Source organism: Meles meles, chromosome 21 (assembly GCF_922984935.1).
Source record: "Meles meles chromosome 21, mMelMel3.1 paternal haplotype, whole genome shotgun sequence".
Lineage (NCBI taxonomy): Eukaryota > Metazoa > Chordata > Mammalia > Carnivora > Mustelidae > Meles > Meles meles.
In genome coordinates, this window is record NC_060086.1 from 27,219,041 (window position 1) to 27,237,070 (window position 18,030).

At 39.2% G+C, this 18,030-nt stretch overlaps 1 protein-coding gene across 1 annotated transcript in view; it reads right to left on the minus strand.

The window, feature by feature from the left end:
* Positions 1-3,146: 3,146 nt before the first annotated feature.
* LOC123933607 (phospholipid-transporting ATPase ABCA3-like) overlaps positions 3,147-18,030 on the minus strand; it is a 189,307-nt gene continuing 174,423 nt past the window's right edge. Inside the window, exons 26-30 of the mRNA XM_045992947.1 lie at positions 13,929-14,116; positions 13,278-13,448; positions 12,688-12,878; positions 3,646-3,719; positions 3,147-3,269 (exon numbers count right to left, since the gene is read on the minus strand). Of these exons, the coding sequence (XP_045848903.1) occupies positions 3,147-3,269; positions 3,646-3,719; positions 12,688-12,878; positions 13,278-13,448; positions 13,929-14,116 (747 nt within the window). The remainder of the gene's footprint in view (positions 3,270-3,645; positions 3,720-12,687; positions 12,879-13,277; positions 13,449-13,928; positions 14,117-18,030) is intronic.

Genomic DNA, 18,030 nt, shown 5'->3' on the forward strand with positions numbered 1-18,030 from the left:
TAATAAACATCTTTACCATTTAAACCAAATGGGGTTGCACAGCCAGCTCTTGGTTTTGGCTCAGGTCACGATCTCCGAGTTCTGGCATCCAGCCCAGCACGAGACTTCATCTTCAGTGGGGAGTCTGCTTCAGGATTCTCTCTCCCTCTGCCCTTCCACCTACTACTCTTTCTCACTCAAATAAATCTTATAAAAAAGTAATAAATTAATCAAATGGAGTTGGTCTTCTGTTACTTACACCATGAAACATCCTAAGTGCTATCCTGAGTACGTTACCTCATTTCCATTTGCCTGATCAGTAAGCTGAAAGGGGTAGGACACATGCGACTGTGTGTGTGTGTGTGTGTGTGTGTGTGTGTGTGTGTGTGTGTGTTTCACCCAGCTAGGTTCTAAGTTCTCAGATATCCATCTCAGATAGATAACATATGTTCTCTTCATATCCACTGACAAGTCTTACTGCTGCCGTGACTATGGTCTGTGCTAATCCCGTACATGTCCCCACCAGTTTTCCACAGACGGCCATGTGCCCACCTCAGCAGGCACCCGTAAGGAAGCAAACACCTTCGTCTACTCAAGGCAGCAACTCAGCACAGAAACACACTAAGTACGCACTAAGGGACACAATTACCTGCAAGCCCAGACTGTCAAGGAAAACTGGCCCACAGAGTTTTACAAGGGTGAACACACTCCGTTATCTAAAACAGTGCTTTTCAAACAATGAATTGTGACCCATACATGTTCACAAAATCAATGTAATAGTCTGCAAATCCCCAGCTTAGAAAATGCTGATGACAAGAGTTAAACAGAAAATATCAGCATACATTACATACTGTAAGAGTTAAAGATTGTTTTTGGGAAGTTTGTTCTCCAAACCAACAAAACCAAATAGACTTAACACAGAATGGTGATTGCCAGAGGGTAGCGGGGGAGAGGGTGTAGCGAAACTGGTGATGGGGATTAAGAGGTACATACTTCTGCTTATATAAATAACTCACAAAAATGAAAAGTACCTCAGGAATATCATCAACAATATCATAATAATGTACTGTGACAGACAGTGAATACACATAATCGTGGTGAGTGCTGAATAATGTACAGACGTGTCAAGTCAGTAATGCTGCACACCTGAAACTGACATAACATTGTATAGATCAAACTGTATTTCAATAATTTAAAGAGAAAATTGTGTTCTCACTGTTGGTGGTTTGAAGAGCACTGTCCTCAAAGGCATCATCTAGTGCCCTCTAGTGGTAAGAGCCATATCTGCAGTTGAGAAAGAACCAGACAGAATAGTTCTCAAGCATGGCTGTCTGGTTGGAAGGGGCCTTCCAAACGACCTGGTCAACTCTGACACCCAGGGCAAGAACCCTTCAACAACACCAAGCCACCGCCTGAGCACGCCCTACAAAGAAAGCACTCGCTCCACCGCTGAGCAGCTCTACCTGCTGAAAAGCTGACCAAGCTGCCTTCCTCTAGCTCCTCCCTGGACTTCCTACTGCCCTCTCCTGCATGACAAGGAGCAGCTTCTATATTCGCCCTCAGCCTCACACTATTGATCCAGACAAACAATACTTGTTGAGTGTCTGCAAAGTACTAGACATTGGGGATACAGTGGGGAACCTGGGAAGAGACAGAGACAAAGTAAGAGCTTATGCCAGATGAAGGACAACAGCATGGGGGATGAAGGACCTTCATCAGACAAGGTCAAAGGGAAGGCCTCTCTGAAAAGGGGAGGGCTGCGTGGACTCCCACAGAATTGGAGAAAGCTGTGCAAAAGGCTCTCCGGACAGGACGAGTAGCAGATAGAAATGTTCTGGGCAGGAAGCATCTTGGAATGTTCCAGTAGTAGAAGGTAGGCAGGGAGGCTGAAGAACAGCAGAGAAACAGGAGAAACCTCAGATTTCTGGGGTCTCTTAAGTGTGTGTGTGTGTGTGTTTTAATTTCTTTCTATTTTAAAATTTTTTTACACTACCCATATGCCATATTTCATTCTAAGACACCATCAAATATAAGACTGAAAAAGGAAAAGTAACACTTTCAGTTGGTCAGTGTTTTTCCTATTGCTTAGAATTTTATTTTTTGATTTTGTGCTGATGAAAACGCCCTCAGATGTAACTGAACAGAATGAAAGAGAAAGGATGACTGACAGAAGTTGGTTAAGTCTTTTATATTTAGGGTCATGATCCTTCCCAAATTTATGTGTGTGTGTAAAGAATGAGGTAGGGGTCAAGGTCTGTTTTGTTTCCACTTCAATATCCAATTCGCCCAGAATTATTCACTACAAAGACTCCCCTGGGTCACCTGGCTTGTTCACTCTGTTGGGCATGGTCCTCAGCTCAGGTCATGATCCCTGGGTCTTGGGATCCAGCCCCACATCGGGCATCCTGCTCAGCAGGGAGTCTGCTTCTCCCTCTCCCCTTCCACCCTGCTCATGATCTCTCACTTTCTCTCCAATAAATAAATAAATCTTTAAAAAAACAAAATAAAATGACTTCCTTTTCCCCACTGGACTGACTTGACACTCTGGGCAAAAATCAATTGACAGTACCTGTTGTGATTGGTCTATTTTTGGACTCTTGATTCTGTTTCACTGATCTATCTTTAAGCCAAAGACTTTGATTACCATGGTTTTACTATAAGTCTTAATATTGAGCAGGAATAATCAGTGTGGGTTCTTCAACTGTGTTCTTTTGAAGATTTTTTTGGTTATTCTAGGACATTCACATTTCCATATACATTTTGAAATCGACTTGTTCATTTTTTCTAAAAAAGAGGAAAAAGATGGCTAGGAGTTTGACTGGGATTGCATTGTTTGCATGAATCAAATCATGGAAAACAGAAATCTCAATGATGTCATATCTTCCATGTGTAAACAAAGCCTATCTCTCATTGATTTCAAATTCCTGTGTCTTTGACCCAAGATTCCAATGTCTTCTGCCAGTATTTGTGAAACTGTGGCACGCCAAAGCGGTAACTTTCACTTAGGGTAAAATCTCAGACCCTTTACAGTTCAGTTCTTTACAACAGGTCATTATCTTAATCTCCAAAGATTACAAATTTTTCCCTCTGTATCTACTTGCATGCAACAATCTAGACAAGACATAATGGTCACTGGTTGGAACTGAATCTCATAGCACTTTTATTTCTCAAATATTTTCCGTTTTATCAATATTAGCAATGGTCAGGAAGACTTGCTCCAGTGTTATTTGACTGACAGAATAGTCTTCTAGATTGAATAGCACTTTGGCTTCCTCCAAAATATTAAACACCTTCAACAGGGGAAGAAAGAAAAAGATGGTATTACTATTGTAATATCTCCAGTGACCCTTTCCCCCCACCCCATCGTTCCCCAATTCCTGCCAGGCATATGCTTAGGGACAAAAAGACACAGAAGGGGGAAGCTAGAAAGTAGAAGGAAAAGAGGGCTGAAAAATAGAGAGGAGGCAGTTTTCCATTTTCATTCTTTTGATGGTATAGAATAATAGAATTTAGGGTCAGAAATCTCAAACTATAGGTGCTTTTGAAAAGCAACAAATGTTCTCTTCTGCCAATGTCAGGCTCCCATTCCTTATGTTTGAATCGCAATGCCTCCTTCTATCAGTCCTGTTACACATAATGTTAGAAGAGTATGATTTCTACAATCACCTTTCCCCAGCAGATTTCCTCTTTGGGAATATAGTAGCTAATAATCCCTTGATGCTCCTGGTGTTTGATGTTACCTAAGAAAGGAAAGTAACAGAAGGGGCCCCATATGTGATAAGAGTTTTCCAAAATTCCTAAATAAATACCATCCCAAATGTCCACACCAATGGAAGAGAGAATATATGTTAACATAAAAGACAATATAATCCCAAAGCCCATTCTTTTTTAGTATATTGCCACTTTGTTAAATATTTCAATAGATTTACATCCATGTAAAGTATGGTCTTAATATCTATAGTTTATAAAAATTACAGAGGGTCAGATAATCACAGCAGGCTCATACACTTACTTTGCCAAACCTGACTTACATGAATCCTAATGTTCCATTGTCCTGAAACTGCTCATAAAATTTGGGTGTGGTTTCTTTCTCCAGGTGTGTGTGTATATGGGTATGTGTGTGCACATGTGTGTGTGTGTGTATGTTTAGGATCTCTATAATATTCTAATGACTAGGCAGTCTTCATCCTAAAGGAAATTTTAAAAATCATAATAATAAAACATAAATGTGAAGGCATTCACTGGAGAAATGGGATTTTTGAAAATCTGGTAATAATACTGTAAACATTTTAAAAATCATAATAATAAAACATAAATGTGAAGGCAGTCACTGGAGAAATAGGATTTTGAAAATCTGGTAGTAATACTGTAGCCATTCCTAACTAATAGGATGCACTTTTATGTATTATCACACAACTGGACATTATTGCAAATGGAATTAATTGAAATTAATATATTTTTAAATGTACATATCAATAATACTGATTTTATCTTGTCATGAGTCCCTAAATAAATTACATGAAGTAATATTTCAAAAAACTTTTCAAATTGGGAAATACATCAAACATATAAACTATGTAATACGTATGGAACATAAATGTACACCTCAGTGAATTATAATAAAGCTAACAAACGTGACTGAAACTCAGCAACCCAGAAGTCAGCTATGTGCCACTAGTGACTCACTTCTTCTCTATGTAAGCATTTATTTTCCTGTTCTTTATGGTTTTATTAGCTTTAGCTAAGTATGGAAACATAAATACTATAATTTGATTTTGCCTTTTTTGTACTTCACACGAGTGCAATAACACAGTCTGTATTATTCGTATCTGGCTTCTCTCAATCATTATATTTTTAAGATTCATCAGTGTTGCTGTGTATAACTGTCCTTCATTTGTGTTCATTACTATAGAGTTGTCAGTGTATGACTACACCTCTGTTGTTGGTGGATATATGGTATGGTATCCAGCCTTCTAAATGGCCCCCAAATGATCCCTACCTCCTAGTTTTCACCAAACTGTCTAGTCCTCTTCCTAGTGAATAGGGCTGACCTATTCACTGCAGAAACAAGAGTGTGACTTTTGCCTTGATTGTAGTACCTTAATTACGTATTGAAGTCAGGTACTGTCAGTCCTACAACTTCTTCTTTTTCGATCATATTGACTATTTTGGAACTTTTGCTTCTCCATATAAACTTTAGAATCAGTTTATTGATAGCCACAAAGATACTTATCCTATCCATGACCATGGAATATCTCTACCTTTATTTGGTTCTTCTTCAACTTCCTTCATCACAGTTCTGTAGTATTTCTCATGTGGATCTTCTATATATTTTGTTAGATTTATACCTATGTATACCATTTTGGGGGGGTGCTAATGTATATGGCACTGTTTTTTCAAATTATAACTCTACTTGTTCATTGATTGTATGCAGGAAAGTCATTGACTTTTGTATATTAAGCTTGTATCCTACAGCCTTGCTTTAACCACTTATTAATTCCCAGAGGTTTTGGTCCATCTTTCAGATTTTCTTTCTTTTTTAAGATTTTATTTATTTGACAGAGATCACAAGTAGGCAGAGAGGCAGAGAGAGAGAGAGAGAGAAGGAAAGCAGGCTCCCCGCTGAGCAGATAGCCCAATGCGGGACTTGATCCCAGGACCCTGGGATCATGACCTGAGCCAAAGGCAGAGGCTTTAACCCATTGAGCCACCGAGGCGCCCCCATCTTTCAGATTTTCTAATGTGTCAATCTTGTCATCAATGGGAAAAAAAAAACACATTCCTTCCTTCTTAATCTGTATGTCTTTTATTCCTTTTCTTGTCTTTAGCCGAGTTCTCAAGTACAGTGTTGAAGAGCAGTGGTTAGATGGGGCATCCTTGCCTTATTCCTGGCTCTAGTAGGAAAGCTTCAAGTTTCTCACATTTAACTATGTTGGTAGCTATAGGTTTTCGTAGACATTCATTATCTCATTAAGCATATTCCTATCTGTTACTAGTATACTGCAAATTTAAAAAACCGTAAGTAGGTGTTGAAGTTTGTCAAATGCTTTTTCTACATTTATTGATAGAGTCATGGAATTTTTCTTCTTTAGCCTATTGATGTGTTGGATTTTATTAGATCTGTTTCGAATGCTGAATCAGCCTTGTAACCATGGGATAAATCACACTGGATGATTGTGGTATGTCTGGTTTTTTTTTTCCTTTTCTTTCTTTCTTCTTCTCCTTCTCCTCCTCCTTCTTCTTTTTTAGTAGGCTTCCCAGTATGGAGCCCAAAGCTGGGCTTGAAATTTTGACCCCAAGATCAAGACCTCAGCTGAGATCAAAAGATGGATGCTTAACCAACTGAGCCACCCAGGCACTCCTGCCCTGTTTTGGTGTTAAGATAATGCTGAGGGGTGCCTGGGTGGCTCAGTTGGTTAAGAATCTGCTTTCAGCTTAGGTCATGATCTTGGGGTCCTTGGATCGAGCCCTGTGTTGGGCTCCCTGCTCAGTGGGAAGTCTACTTGTTCCCTCTTGGAAGTGAATTTTTAAGACAATCCTGTCAATTCTGCTATGCTAGTCTAGGTGATAAGAGTATATTCTTTGTTTTCCATAGCATGATGCTGAATGCTTAAATTTGTGTACCTTCTTCCAATCCCATAGATTTGGACCAGCTCCCTCTGTGTGCACACCAGTCATTTGCAAAGTCTCACTCTTGACACCCTTGGGGTTGCACATAGGAAGCCAGCCACAGGATATTCATGTGGGTGACTTGCATGAAGCATAACTGGTGTTTGTGGACCATTTGTGGGAATTGTAGTCAAGGTGTTAACAGCTGCTCATGGGCAGACTTTTTGATGGGGTCTTCAAAGTGATTTGTAGGATCTGCCTCTCTTCAATGACTTCTGAGAGTCTTGGCTGCTGCTGTTCTCCCAGATTGTCCTTGCTCCAGTCATGCAGTGCATCTCAGTATTCTGGTTGGAGCAAGACAAAAGTGTATCTCTTTGCCAGTGTCCCTCACAACTTGGGAAGCCAAGTGTTTACTCATTCATTCTTACTTTACTTCATGGGAGGAACTGAAGGTAAAGAAGGTTTCTCTTGGCACTGAGCTGTGTCACATTGTGGTCAGGGTGACACTGGTAAAGTGAAATTGTTTCTCTTCCCCTCATCAAAATGAACAATCTTGGAATTTCTGCTTACTGATGTGCTAGAATTTCTCTACTGGACTCTCCAACTTCCACAAAGGGGCTTTATGCATGTGGGTGTTCTTTGTAGAGAAGATAGTAGAAAACTCATATTTGGTCATTTTGATTACATCACTCTCTTATTACTTTGAACAAATTTTTATCTTTTAGGTCAGTTGAGAATAAGAAAAAAATAAAAGTTTTCATTTTTATCTTTACTTATTCCTTCTCTGATACTCTTCCTTTGTTTACATAGATATGAGTTTTCTGACCTGCATCATTTCCCTTCTCCCTAAAGAACTGCTTTTAACATACCTTGCAAGGCACATCTACTGGCAAAACATTCCCTCAATTTTTTTCTTTTCTTACCTGGCAAAGTCTTTATTTCTCCTTCACAATGAAGGGTAATTTCTCTAGGTACAGAATTCTATGTTGGTAGTTTTATTCTCTCAGCACTTTAAATATTTCACTTCACTCTTTACTTGCATGTTATTATTATTTTTTTAATTTTATTTATTTATTTCAGAGAGAGAGAGAGAGAGCCAGCATGAATGGGGGAGGGGAAGAGGGAGAGGGAGAAGCAGACTTCCCACTGAGCAGAGAGCCTGACATGGGGCTCAATCCCACAACCCTGAGATCAGGACCTGAGCCAAATGTACATGCTTAACTAACTGAGCACCCAGGCACCCCTACTTTCATGGTTTTTGAGGAGTTGGATGTGACTGTTATCTTTGTTCCTTGAAGATGAGGTGTATTTTTCCTCTGGTTTCTTTCAAGATTTTTTCTTTTTCTATGATTTTTGGTATTTGAAAAATTATATGCCTGGGTGTGGTTTTTTGTTTGTTTGTTTTACTTTTATCCTGTTGATGTTCTCTGAACTTCCTTGATCTGTGGTTTGGTGTTGACATTAATTTGGGGGAGATCTCAGTCATTATGGTTTCAAATATTTCTTCTGTTCCTTTCTCTTTTTTTCTTCTGTATTCCCATTATACATACATACATTACACATTTTGTAGTTGTCCTACAGTCTGCATATTCTGTTTTTTTTTTGTCTTTGTTTTCTTTGCTTTTTGGTTTTTTGTGATTCTATTGATATGTCCTCTAGCTCAGAGATTCTTTCCTCAGCCAAGTCCAGTCTAATAATAAGTCCATAAAATGTATTCTTCATTTCTATAATAGTTTTTTTTATCTCAAGCATTACTTTTTGTTCTTAGATAGGATTTCCCTCAATCTGCTTATATTGCCCATCTGTTCTTATTTGCTATCTACTGTATTCATTATAGCCTTGAGCATGTTAATCATAGTTGTTTTCAGTTACTGGTCTGATAATTCCAACATCCTTGCCATGTCTGGTCTAATGTTTGTTCTGTCTCTTCAAATTGTGTTTTTTGCTTTTTGCATGCTTTGTAATTTTTTCCTGATAGCCAGACTTCTTGGGAAAAACGAACGGCTGTAATTAGGCCATTAGTAATCTGGTGGTGTGGTGCTGGGGAGAAGCCTATGTAACTCTCACACTTTTACTGAGCCTATGCCTCTGGATTATAAAGTTCACAAGTTTCTCTCTTTTTTTGTTCCTCCTCCCTAACGTGGAAAAAGATAGCTAGAATTGGGTATCACCCTTCTTCAAGATCAGGCTCTGGTTATACTCTATTCAGTTTGGTTTAGTTTAACTAGTTTCCTCCTGAGAACAGGCCTTGTTACAAAGAGCTGTCTGGTATATTTCAAAATGATTCCTCTTCCCTTCTCCCTGTGGGAAATATGCAGGGTTTTTTTGTCTGATATTTACTGTGGCAATCTGGTTGTAGAAATACCCATGTTTGCCTTCCCTGGCATTGTTACCTCTCAGAATTAGCCACACAGCACACCTAGCAATTCAGTTAAGTTCAGGGTTTCTTACCCTGGCCCTGGTTATCAATGTGCTTTCTTCTTTTAAGTCTCTGCTTTGGTAAACCAGGACTTCCTGTATTTGCCTGTCTTTCCAATCTTGGCTGCAGTGGTTTGCCCTGTTTCATCATTTCTCTTTTAGAGTCTAGAAGAGTTTGTTGATTTTTCAGTTTGTTCAGTATTTTTTTTTAATGATCACATTATTTTTTTAAAATTCCTTTGCACGGAGCACTGGGTGTTGTGCAAAAAGAATGAATACTGTTACACTGAAAAAATAAATAAAATGGGAAAAAAATTTCTTTTCAGTGTGACAGTATTCATTGTTTTTGCACCATGTGCTCCATGCAATATGTGCCCTCCCTATTACCCACCACCTGGTTCCCCCAACCTCTCACCCCCCGCCCCCTCAAAATCCTCAGGTTGTTTTCCAGAGTCCATAGTCTCTCATGGTTCATCTCCCCTTCCAATTTCCCTCAACTCCCTTCTCCTCTCCATCTCCCCATGTCCTCCATGTTCTTTGTTATGCTCCACAAATAAGTGAAACCATATGATACTTGTCTCTCTCTGCTTGACTTATTTCGCTCAGCATAATCTCTTCCAGTCCAGTCCATGTTGCTACAAAAGTTGGGTATTCATCCTTTCTGATGGAGGCATAATACTCCATAGTGTATATGGACCACATCTTCCTTATCCATTCATCCGTTGAAGGGCATCTTGGTTCTTTCCACAGTTTGGCGACCATGGCCATTGCTGCTATGAACATTGGGGTACAGATGGCTCTTCTTTTCACTACATCTGTATCTTTGGGGTAAATACCCAGCAGTGCAATTGCAGGGTCATAGGGAAGCTCTATTCTTAATTTCTTCAGGAATCTCCACACTGTTCTCCAAAGTGGCTGCACCAACTTGCATTCCCACCAACAGCATAAGAGGGTTCCCCTTTCTCCACATCCTCTCCAACACATGTTGTTTCCTGTCTTGCTAATTTTGGCTGTTCTAACTGGTGTAAGATGGTATCTCAGTGTGGTTTTAATTTGAATCTCCCTGATGGCTAGTGATGATGAACATTTTTTCATGTGTCTGATAGCCATTTGTATGTCTTCATTGGAGAAGTGTCTGTTCATATCTTCTGCCCTTTTTTGGTTATGATTATCTGTTTTGTGTATGTTGAGTTTGAGGAGTTCTTTATATATCCCAGATATCAACCTTTTGTCTGTACTGTCATTTGCAAATATCTTCTCCCATTCCATGGGTTGCCTCTTTGTTTTGCTGACTGTTTCCTTTGCTGTGCAGAAGCTTTTGATCTTGCATGCTCTTGGATTGGAAGAATAAACATTGTTAAAATGTCTATACTGCCTAGAGCAATCTATACTTGTAATGCCATTCCGATCAAAATTCCACCGGTATTTTTCAAAGAGCTGGAGCAAATAATCCTAAAATTTGTATGGAATCAGAAGAGACCCTGAATTGCTAAGGAAATGTTGAAAAACAAAAACAAAACTGGGGGCATCACGTTACTTGATTTCAAAGCTTTACTACAAAGTTGTGATCACAAAGACAGCATGGTACTGGCATAAAAACAGACACATAGACCAGTGGAACAGAGTAAAGAGCCCAGGTATGGACGCTCAACTCTATGGTCAAATAATCTTCAACAAAACAGGAAAAAATATACAGTGGAAAAAAGACAGTCTCTTCAATAAATGGTGCTGGGAACACTGGACAGCTATATGTAGAAGAATGAAACTCGACCATTCTCTTACACTGTACACAAAGATAAACTCGAAATGGATAAAAGACCTCAATGTGAGACAGGAATCCATCAGAATCCTAGAGGAGAACATAGGTAGTAACCTCTTCGATATCAGCCACAGCAACTTCTTTCAAGATATGTCTCCAAAGGCAAAGGAAACAAAAGCGAAAATGAATTTTTGGGACTTCATCAAGATCAAAAGCTTCTGCACAGCAAAGGAAACAGTTTGTTCAGCTTTTTAGTTGTTAGGACAGAGTAGCAATTTCCAAATTTCTTACATGCTGGGCTTGAAACCAGAGCATCTGTTCATTTTTGAAGGTCCTTGCTTACTATGGGAATCTTAGGTTAATCTGTCCAACATTGCCATGAGGCCAAAGTTTCACCTGCTATCTCAGTACTGGTATTGGAATTTGCTTCAGACAAATCAGCTTTTGAATTTTTAAATTTTTACTATCAAGTTTCAGCTTGATTTTTTTTTCTGTTCTGTTTTGGTTTTTTGAATTTTCTCATTTTCCTTATCAGTCTAAGCAAATAATTAAAATGCAATTCTACTTTATGTTTCCAGTATGTAATAGAAGAATCTTTTTGAGAGTACAATCTGCCATGCTATAGAAAGAGCCACTATTTTCTTTCTTTTCCCCTATTCTGAATAACATACCTAAAGATTATCCAGAAAAGGAGAAAAGAAAGAAATATACATTTGAAAGAGCATATATGATACTGTGTAGTTAATTCCATAACTTGAGCACTGCAGGCAGTAAGCACTCCATAAATCTTTATCATATGAATGAATGACTAAATGAATATTCAACTGCCCAACAGACATATTTATCTGGATATCTAGGTATAGTTAATATAGTTAATACTGAATTAATGATCTTTCCCATATAGTGGTTTTCCCCTTAATTGAGCATGCACGCTTGTGTATCCTATCATATCCATTTCCTATCATATACTCCTTTCTTTTATTACTGTGACTTCCTTAGTGCAATACAATACCATTTACTGCTTTTTCATCATTGTAGCCTCCATGTTTTTAATCTTGTATCCTGACATTGTTGACAGAGTGATCACTCAAGCTGGAGACTAAGGAAATAAAAATTCTTAAAAGGTTTACCATGTCACTGCTTAATGATGAAAGTAGTGGGAATAGAAGTAAATAGAGTTGGCTGTCAATGACTCTGTACCATGAGCACAGAGAAGCACTTACTGAGTTTAGCCACAAAAGCAGAATGATTGATTTTTATGTGTTACACATCTAGATTATCTCCTTGAAAGGAGTAAAGGAAGTTTATTTTCCTAGTTTGCATTTCATAAGCATTGCTTGTCTTAGGGACCAAGGAAAGGCAGAAGATACATGGTCAAGAGGAAACCATGAATTATCAAGGGAGGGCACCTGGGTGGCTCAGCTGGTTAAACATTTGCCTTTGGCTCAGGTCACCATTCCAGGGTCTTAGGATCTAGTCCTGCATTAGGCCCCCTGTTCAACTGGGAGTCTGCTTCTTCCTCTCCCTCTACCATGCCCCACTGCTTGCGCTCTCTCTCTCTTGTCCTCTCTCCCTCAAATAAATAAATAAATAAATAAATAAAATCTTTAAAAAAGTTATCAAGGGTAAAAAACAGACAATCTCAATAACTTAATTCTAGATGAATACATATGAAGAGGTTTGTCTCTCTGGTTGATTCCCATAATAGACTGGTGAGAGCCTCTACTGTTTTGAGAAAGTACGTGCTAAGAGATCATGGATAATATAGAGAAATTATTCCAATTATACACACACATACACACAAACATACACTAAAAAGCTCAGTAAAAATAACTTGCAGGAAAGGTTAATTATTGAAGATATGAAGCAGAACAATGTAAAAACTTAACACAGTCATCACAAAGAGGTCCTGCCTACATTACCTGGGAAAGTTGCTCTCATGAATTCTTTGAACTTCTCTAGTTTATCTTCATTGTTTTCAAACTTAATCTTTGCTGTTAGAGTGTATGCATTACCAAACTTGTTCTTTAAGTGCTGAGGGCTGCCCAGGCACTTGAACCTCCCCTTTACCATGATGGCTAGTCTGGTACAGAGGGCCTCACATTCTTCCATGCTAGGGAGACAAAGGAAATATGGTTGAAGAGATTGCCTTTCAGCAGGCAAATTCCATATCTCAAAACAGAGCTAGGATTACAAAGTAACAGTTGCTATAGGAAAGCTCAGTAATGCAGATAATCACCACTAAGACCATATTTGGGAAGAGGAAATCTTAAGATTCAAAGCAGTCGATTCCTAAATAACAATAGGAACAGTTCCTTAACTTCTTATCCTGTCAATTTCTGGATTACTGAATTCAACTGAGGATTTCTGGCATCAGCGAAGAATCAGCCTCTATCCACAATCCCTCCTATGTAGCTCATATACTTAAGAATTCACTGCCTTTATTTCTGGCTCCACCTAATTCCCTCCTATACTCTTCTAACTCTCAACCAAGCTTCCCAATGTGTCATACCTGTGGGAAGTTACAACAATAGATTTGCCTCTTTTACACATCCATGTAATTGTGTCCCATAGCAGGCACCTGGATGCTGGATCTAAGCCAGTAGATGGCTCATCCAGGAAGACAACTGAGGATTTTCCCATTAGGGCAATAGCAGTGTTCAGTCTACGTCTGTTTCCTTCACTTTATTGTCAAAGGAGAAAGTAGAGGAGAAAGAAGATAAGGGTACACATGTCATTAATTCATAGGAATTAGCTCATGTATATACATAATGCTGATTTGATATGACTCACAAAGCAGCGGGCCCAAGTCCAAATGTATGTATCAATTCATTTTCATTGAAATGACTTTTCTGGGTAATTTATTTCAGCATCATTATTGGTAAAATATTTTTGTTTTAGGGAAAGAAAAAACAATACAGAGATAAGGATGAAGGTACTTTTTAAAAATAAAATGTGAAGTCTACAGCTCAAGTCTGCAAAAGGTTAAATTCATATAGGTGGGATCTGCCTTATTCCTGACCTCTGAACCCTGACAGGACCTTGGGCTATTTCACAGCCATTGCCCCTGTGTGACAGATGGACCAGATTGAGTTTGCAGGTATTCATTCTAAACAGTAGAAACACAAGTAGGCAGCTTAATTGCAACAGCACTATGTCTGACCTGTATATGTGGACAAACTCATCAGCATTTGTTTCCAGGTGCATTGCATACAAAAAGGTTTCCACATACTTGCAAATGTCTGGTTCAGGGACCCCTCGCAGCCTGGCATACATCATCAGCATTTCCTGACCTGTCATGTGGTTGAGAATGGGGTCATTTTGAGGACAGTAGCCAATCCTTGACCTAATCTGAATCAAGAGAGTAATCATAAGAATAGACCCAAGTCAACTATTTAATTGAGTATATAGTTATAAGGATGAGATAGAAAACCCGGTTTTCTAGCCCAAGTTGCTAAAAAGGTTTGATCCCCCCAAAATAGCTCCCAACAAGGATTATTACATTTCTGGTTGGAACCCAGTAAGATGGAATACTAACATCTCTAACTGGAATTTTCAACATATATTCACTGTGCACTGCTAGGTACCCAAGACAGAATTTTGTTAGAGGAAGTTGCCTATTTAAATATCATTAGGGAGTTGAGGGAAATTGGAAGGGGAGATGAACCATGAGAGACTATGGACTCTGAAAAACAACCTGAGGGTTTTGAAGGAGCGGGGGGTGGGAGGTTGGGGGAACCAGGTGGTAGGTAATAGGGAGGGCACGTATTGCATGGAGCACTGGGTTTGGTACAAAAACAATGAATACTGTTATGCTGAAAAGAAATTTAAAAAAATAAAAAAAATAAATATCATTTGGAAAGAACTCTTCTATTAAATCTATTAACGTAATGTATAGGATTTTATTTCTAGTAATGGTCAAGCAACTTCTACTAGGCCAACACTCATAGATAAGAATTATATGATATATATAATACATGTCTTTATATACATAAAAATACAAAAATAAACAATCATATAACATCAAACTAAAAAGCTTCTGCACTGCAATGGAAACCATGAATAAAATGAAAGGGTAACCTACTGAAAGGGAAAGAATATTTGCAAATGATATCTCTGATAAGGGGTTAATATCCAAAATACATAAAAAAAAACTTATACAACTCAAAAGCAAACAATCTGATTGAAAAATGGATATGGGGGCACCTAGATGGCTCAGTTGGTTAAGCAACTGCCTTCAGCTCAGATCATGATCCTGGAGTCTCAGCATAGAGCCCCACATTGGGCTCCCTGCTTGGCAGAGAGTCTGGTTCTCCCTCTGATCTCCCCCCTCTCATGCTTTTTCTCTTTCTCATTCTCTCTCAAATAAATAAAATCTTTAAAAAGTGGATCTGAACAGATATTTCTTCCCAAAGAAGACATCCAGATGACCAAAAGGTACATGAAAAGGTGCTTAGTATCACTAATAATCAGTGAAATACAAATGGAAACCATAATGACATATCACCTCACACCTGTTAGATTGGCCATTACCAAAAAGACAAGAGATAACAAATGTTGGTGAGGATGTGGAGAAAAGGGAAATCTCTGCACTGCTGGTGCAGGAAAACAGTTTGGAGTTTCCTCTAAAGATTAAACATAGAACTACCATATGCTTCATTAATTCCATACCTGGAGGAAACACAAACACTAACTCAAAAAGTTATCCACACTAACTAAAAAAAAGTACCTGCTATTCATTGCAGCATTATTTACAATAGCCAAGACATGGAAACCTGAATCTAATGATGGGTGAATGGATAAGGAAAATATGGTATATCTATACAATGAAATACTATTCAGCCATAAAAATATGGAAGTCCTGACATTTGTGACAACATGGATGGACCTTAAGGGCATTATGCTACATGAAATTAGTCAGACAGAGAAAGACACAAAATGATTTCACTTATATGTAAACTTCATTTTTAAGTACATTTTTATTTTATATTGTTAAGTTTTAATTTTTCTAGGGTCTGAACATTTAAATACCATTGTTCTTTTCTGCTCTTTAAAAAGCTTATGGAAGGGGGGAGGAGTCAAGATGGCGGAGAAGTAGCAGCCTGAGACTACATCAGGTAGCAGGAGATCAGCTTGATAGCTTATCTAAACATTGCAAACACCTACAAATCCAACGGGAGAGTGAAGAGAAGAAGAACAGCAACTCTAGAAACAGAAAATCAACCACTTTCTGAAAGGTAGGACTGGCGGAGAAGTGAATCTAAAACGACGGGAAGATAGACCGCGGGGGGAGGGGCCGGCTCCCGGCAAGCGGCGGAGGAACGGAGCACAAAATCAGGACTTTTAAAAGTCTGTTCCACTGAGGGACATTGCTCCAGAGGCTAAACCAGGGTAAAGCCCACGCGGGGTCAGCGTGGCCCCAGGTCCCGCAGGGTCACAGAAGGATCGGGGGTGTCGGAGTGTCGCAGAGCTCGCAGGTATTAGAACGGAGAAGCCAGCTGCAGAGACAGAGCCGAGGACTGAACTCTCAGCTCAGGGTTACCTTGAACTGGTCGCGGGCTGGGTGAGCTCGGAGCGCGGCTAGAAGCTGGGGATACGGGAGTGATTGGGTGCTGTCCTCTGGGGGCGCACTGAGGAGTGGGGCCCCAGGCTCTCGGCTCCTCCGGGCCGGAGACTGGGAGGCCGCCATTTTCATTCCCATCCTCCGGAACTCTACGGAAAGCGTTCAGGGAACAGAAGCTCCCAAAAGCGAACCCGAGCCGATTACTTAGTCCGGCCGCCGGTAAGGGCGGTGCAATCCCGCCTCGGGCAAAGACACTTGAGAGTCACTACAACAAGCCCCTCCCCCAGAAGATCAATAAAATAACCAGCCAGGACGAAGTTCATCTATCAAGGAGAAAGCAGGTTCAATGCCTAAGACAGCAGAGCAATTCCAGAGGAGGAGAAAGCAAAGCACGGAACTCATGGCTTTCTCCCCATGATTCTTTAGTCTTGCGGCTACTTCAATTTTTTTTTCTTTTTTCAATTTTTTTTTCTTTTTTCAATTTTTTTTTCTTTTTTCTTTTTTCTTCTTCTGCTAAATTTTTTAAAACTTTTACCCTTTTCTTTTTTAACGTTTTTTGACTAGTTCATCTACATATATATATTTTTTCTTTCTTTTTTATATTTTTTTATTTGTTTTATTTTTTAAATTTTTTTCTTTCTTTTTTTTTTTTCAGAACCTGTTTTTATCCCCTTTCTCCCCCCCCACAATTTGGGGTCTCTTCTGATTTGGTTACAGCGCATTTTTCTGGGGTCTTTGCCACCCTTTTAGTAGTTTATTTGCTCCTTCATATCCTCTTATCTGGACAAAATGACAAGGCGGAAAAAAATCACCACAAACAAAAGAACAAGAGACAGTACCGAAGGCTAGGGACCTAATCAACACAGACATTGGTAATATGTCAGATCAAGAGTTCAGAATGACGATTCTGAACATTCTAGCCGGGCTTGAAAAAGGCATGGAAGATATTAGAGAAACCCTCTCTGGAGATATTAAAGCCCTTTCTGGAGAAATTAAAGAACTAAAATCTAACCAAGTTGAAATCAAAAAAGCTATTAATGAGGTGCAATCAAAAATGGAGGCTCTCACTGCTAGGATAAATGAGGCAGAAGAAAGAATTAGTGATATAGAAGACCAAATGACAGAGAATAAGGAAGCCGAGCAAAAGAGGGACAAACAGCTACTGGACCATGAGGGGAGAATTCGAGAGATAAGTGACACCATAAGATGAAACAACATTAGAATAATTGGGATTCCAGAAGAAGAAGAAACAGAGAGGGGAGCAGAAGGCATATTGGAGAGAATCACTGGAGAGAATTTCCCTAATATGGCAAAGGGAACAAGCATTAAAATCCAGGAGATGCAGAGAACCCCCCTCAAAGTCAACAAGAATAGGTCCACACCCCGTCACCTAATAGTAAAATTTACAAGTCTTAGTGACAAAGAGAAAATCCTGAAAGCAGCCCGAGAAAAGAACTCTGTAACATACAATGGTAAAAATATTAGATTGGCGGCAGACTTACCTACAGAGACCTGGCAGGCCAGAAAGAGCTGGCATGATATATTCAGAGCACTAAACTAGAAAAACATGCAGCCAAGAATACTCTATCCAGCTAGGCTATCATTGAAAATAGAAGGAGAGATAAAAAGCTTCCAGGACAAACAAAAACTGAAAGGATTTGCAAACACCAAACCAGCTCTACAGGAAATATTGAAAGGGGTC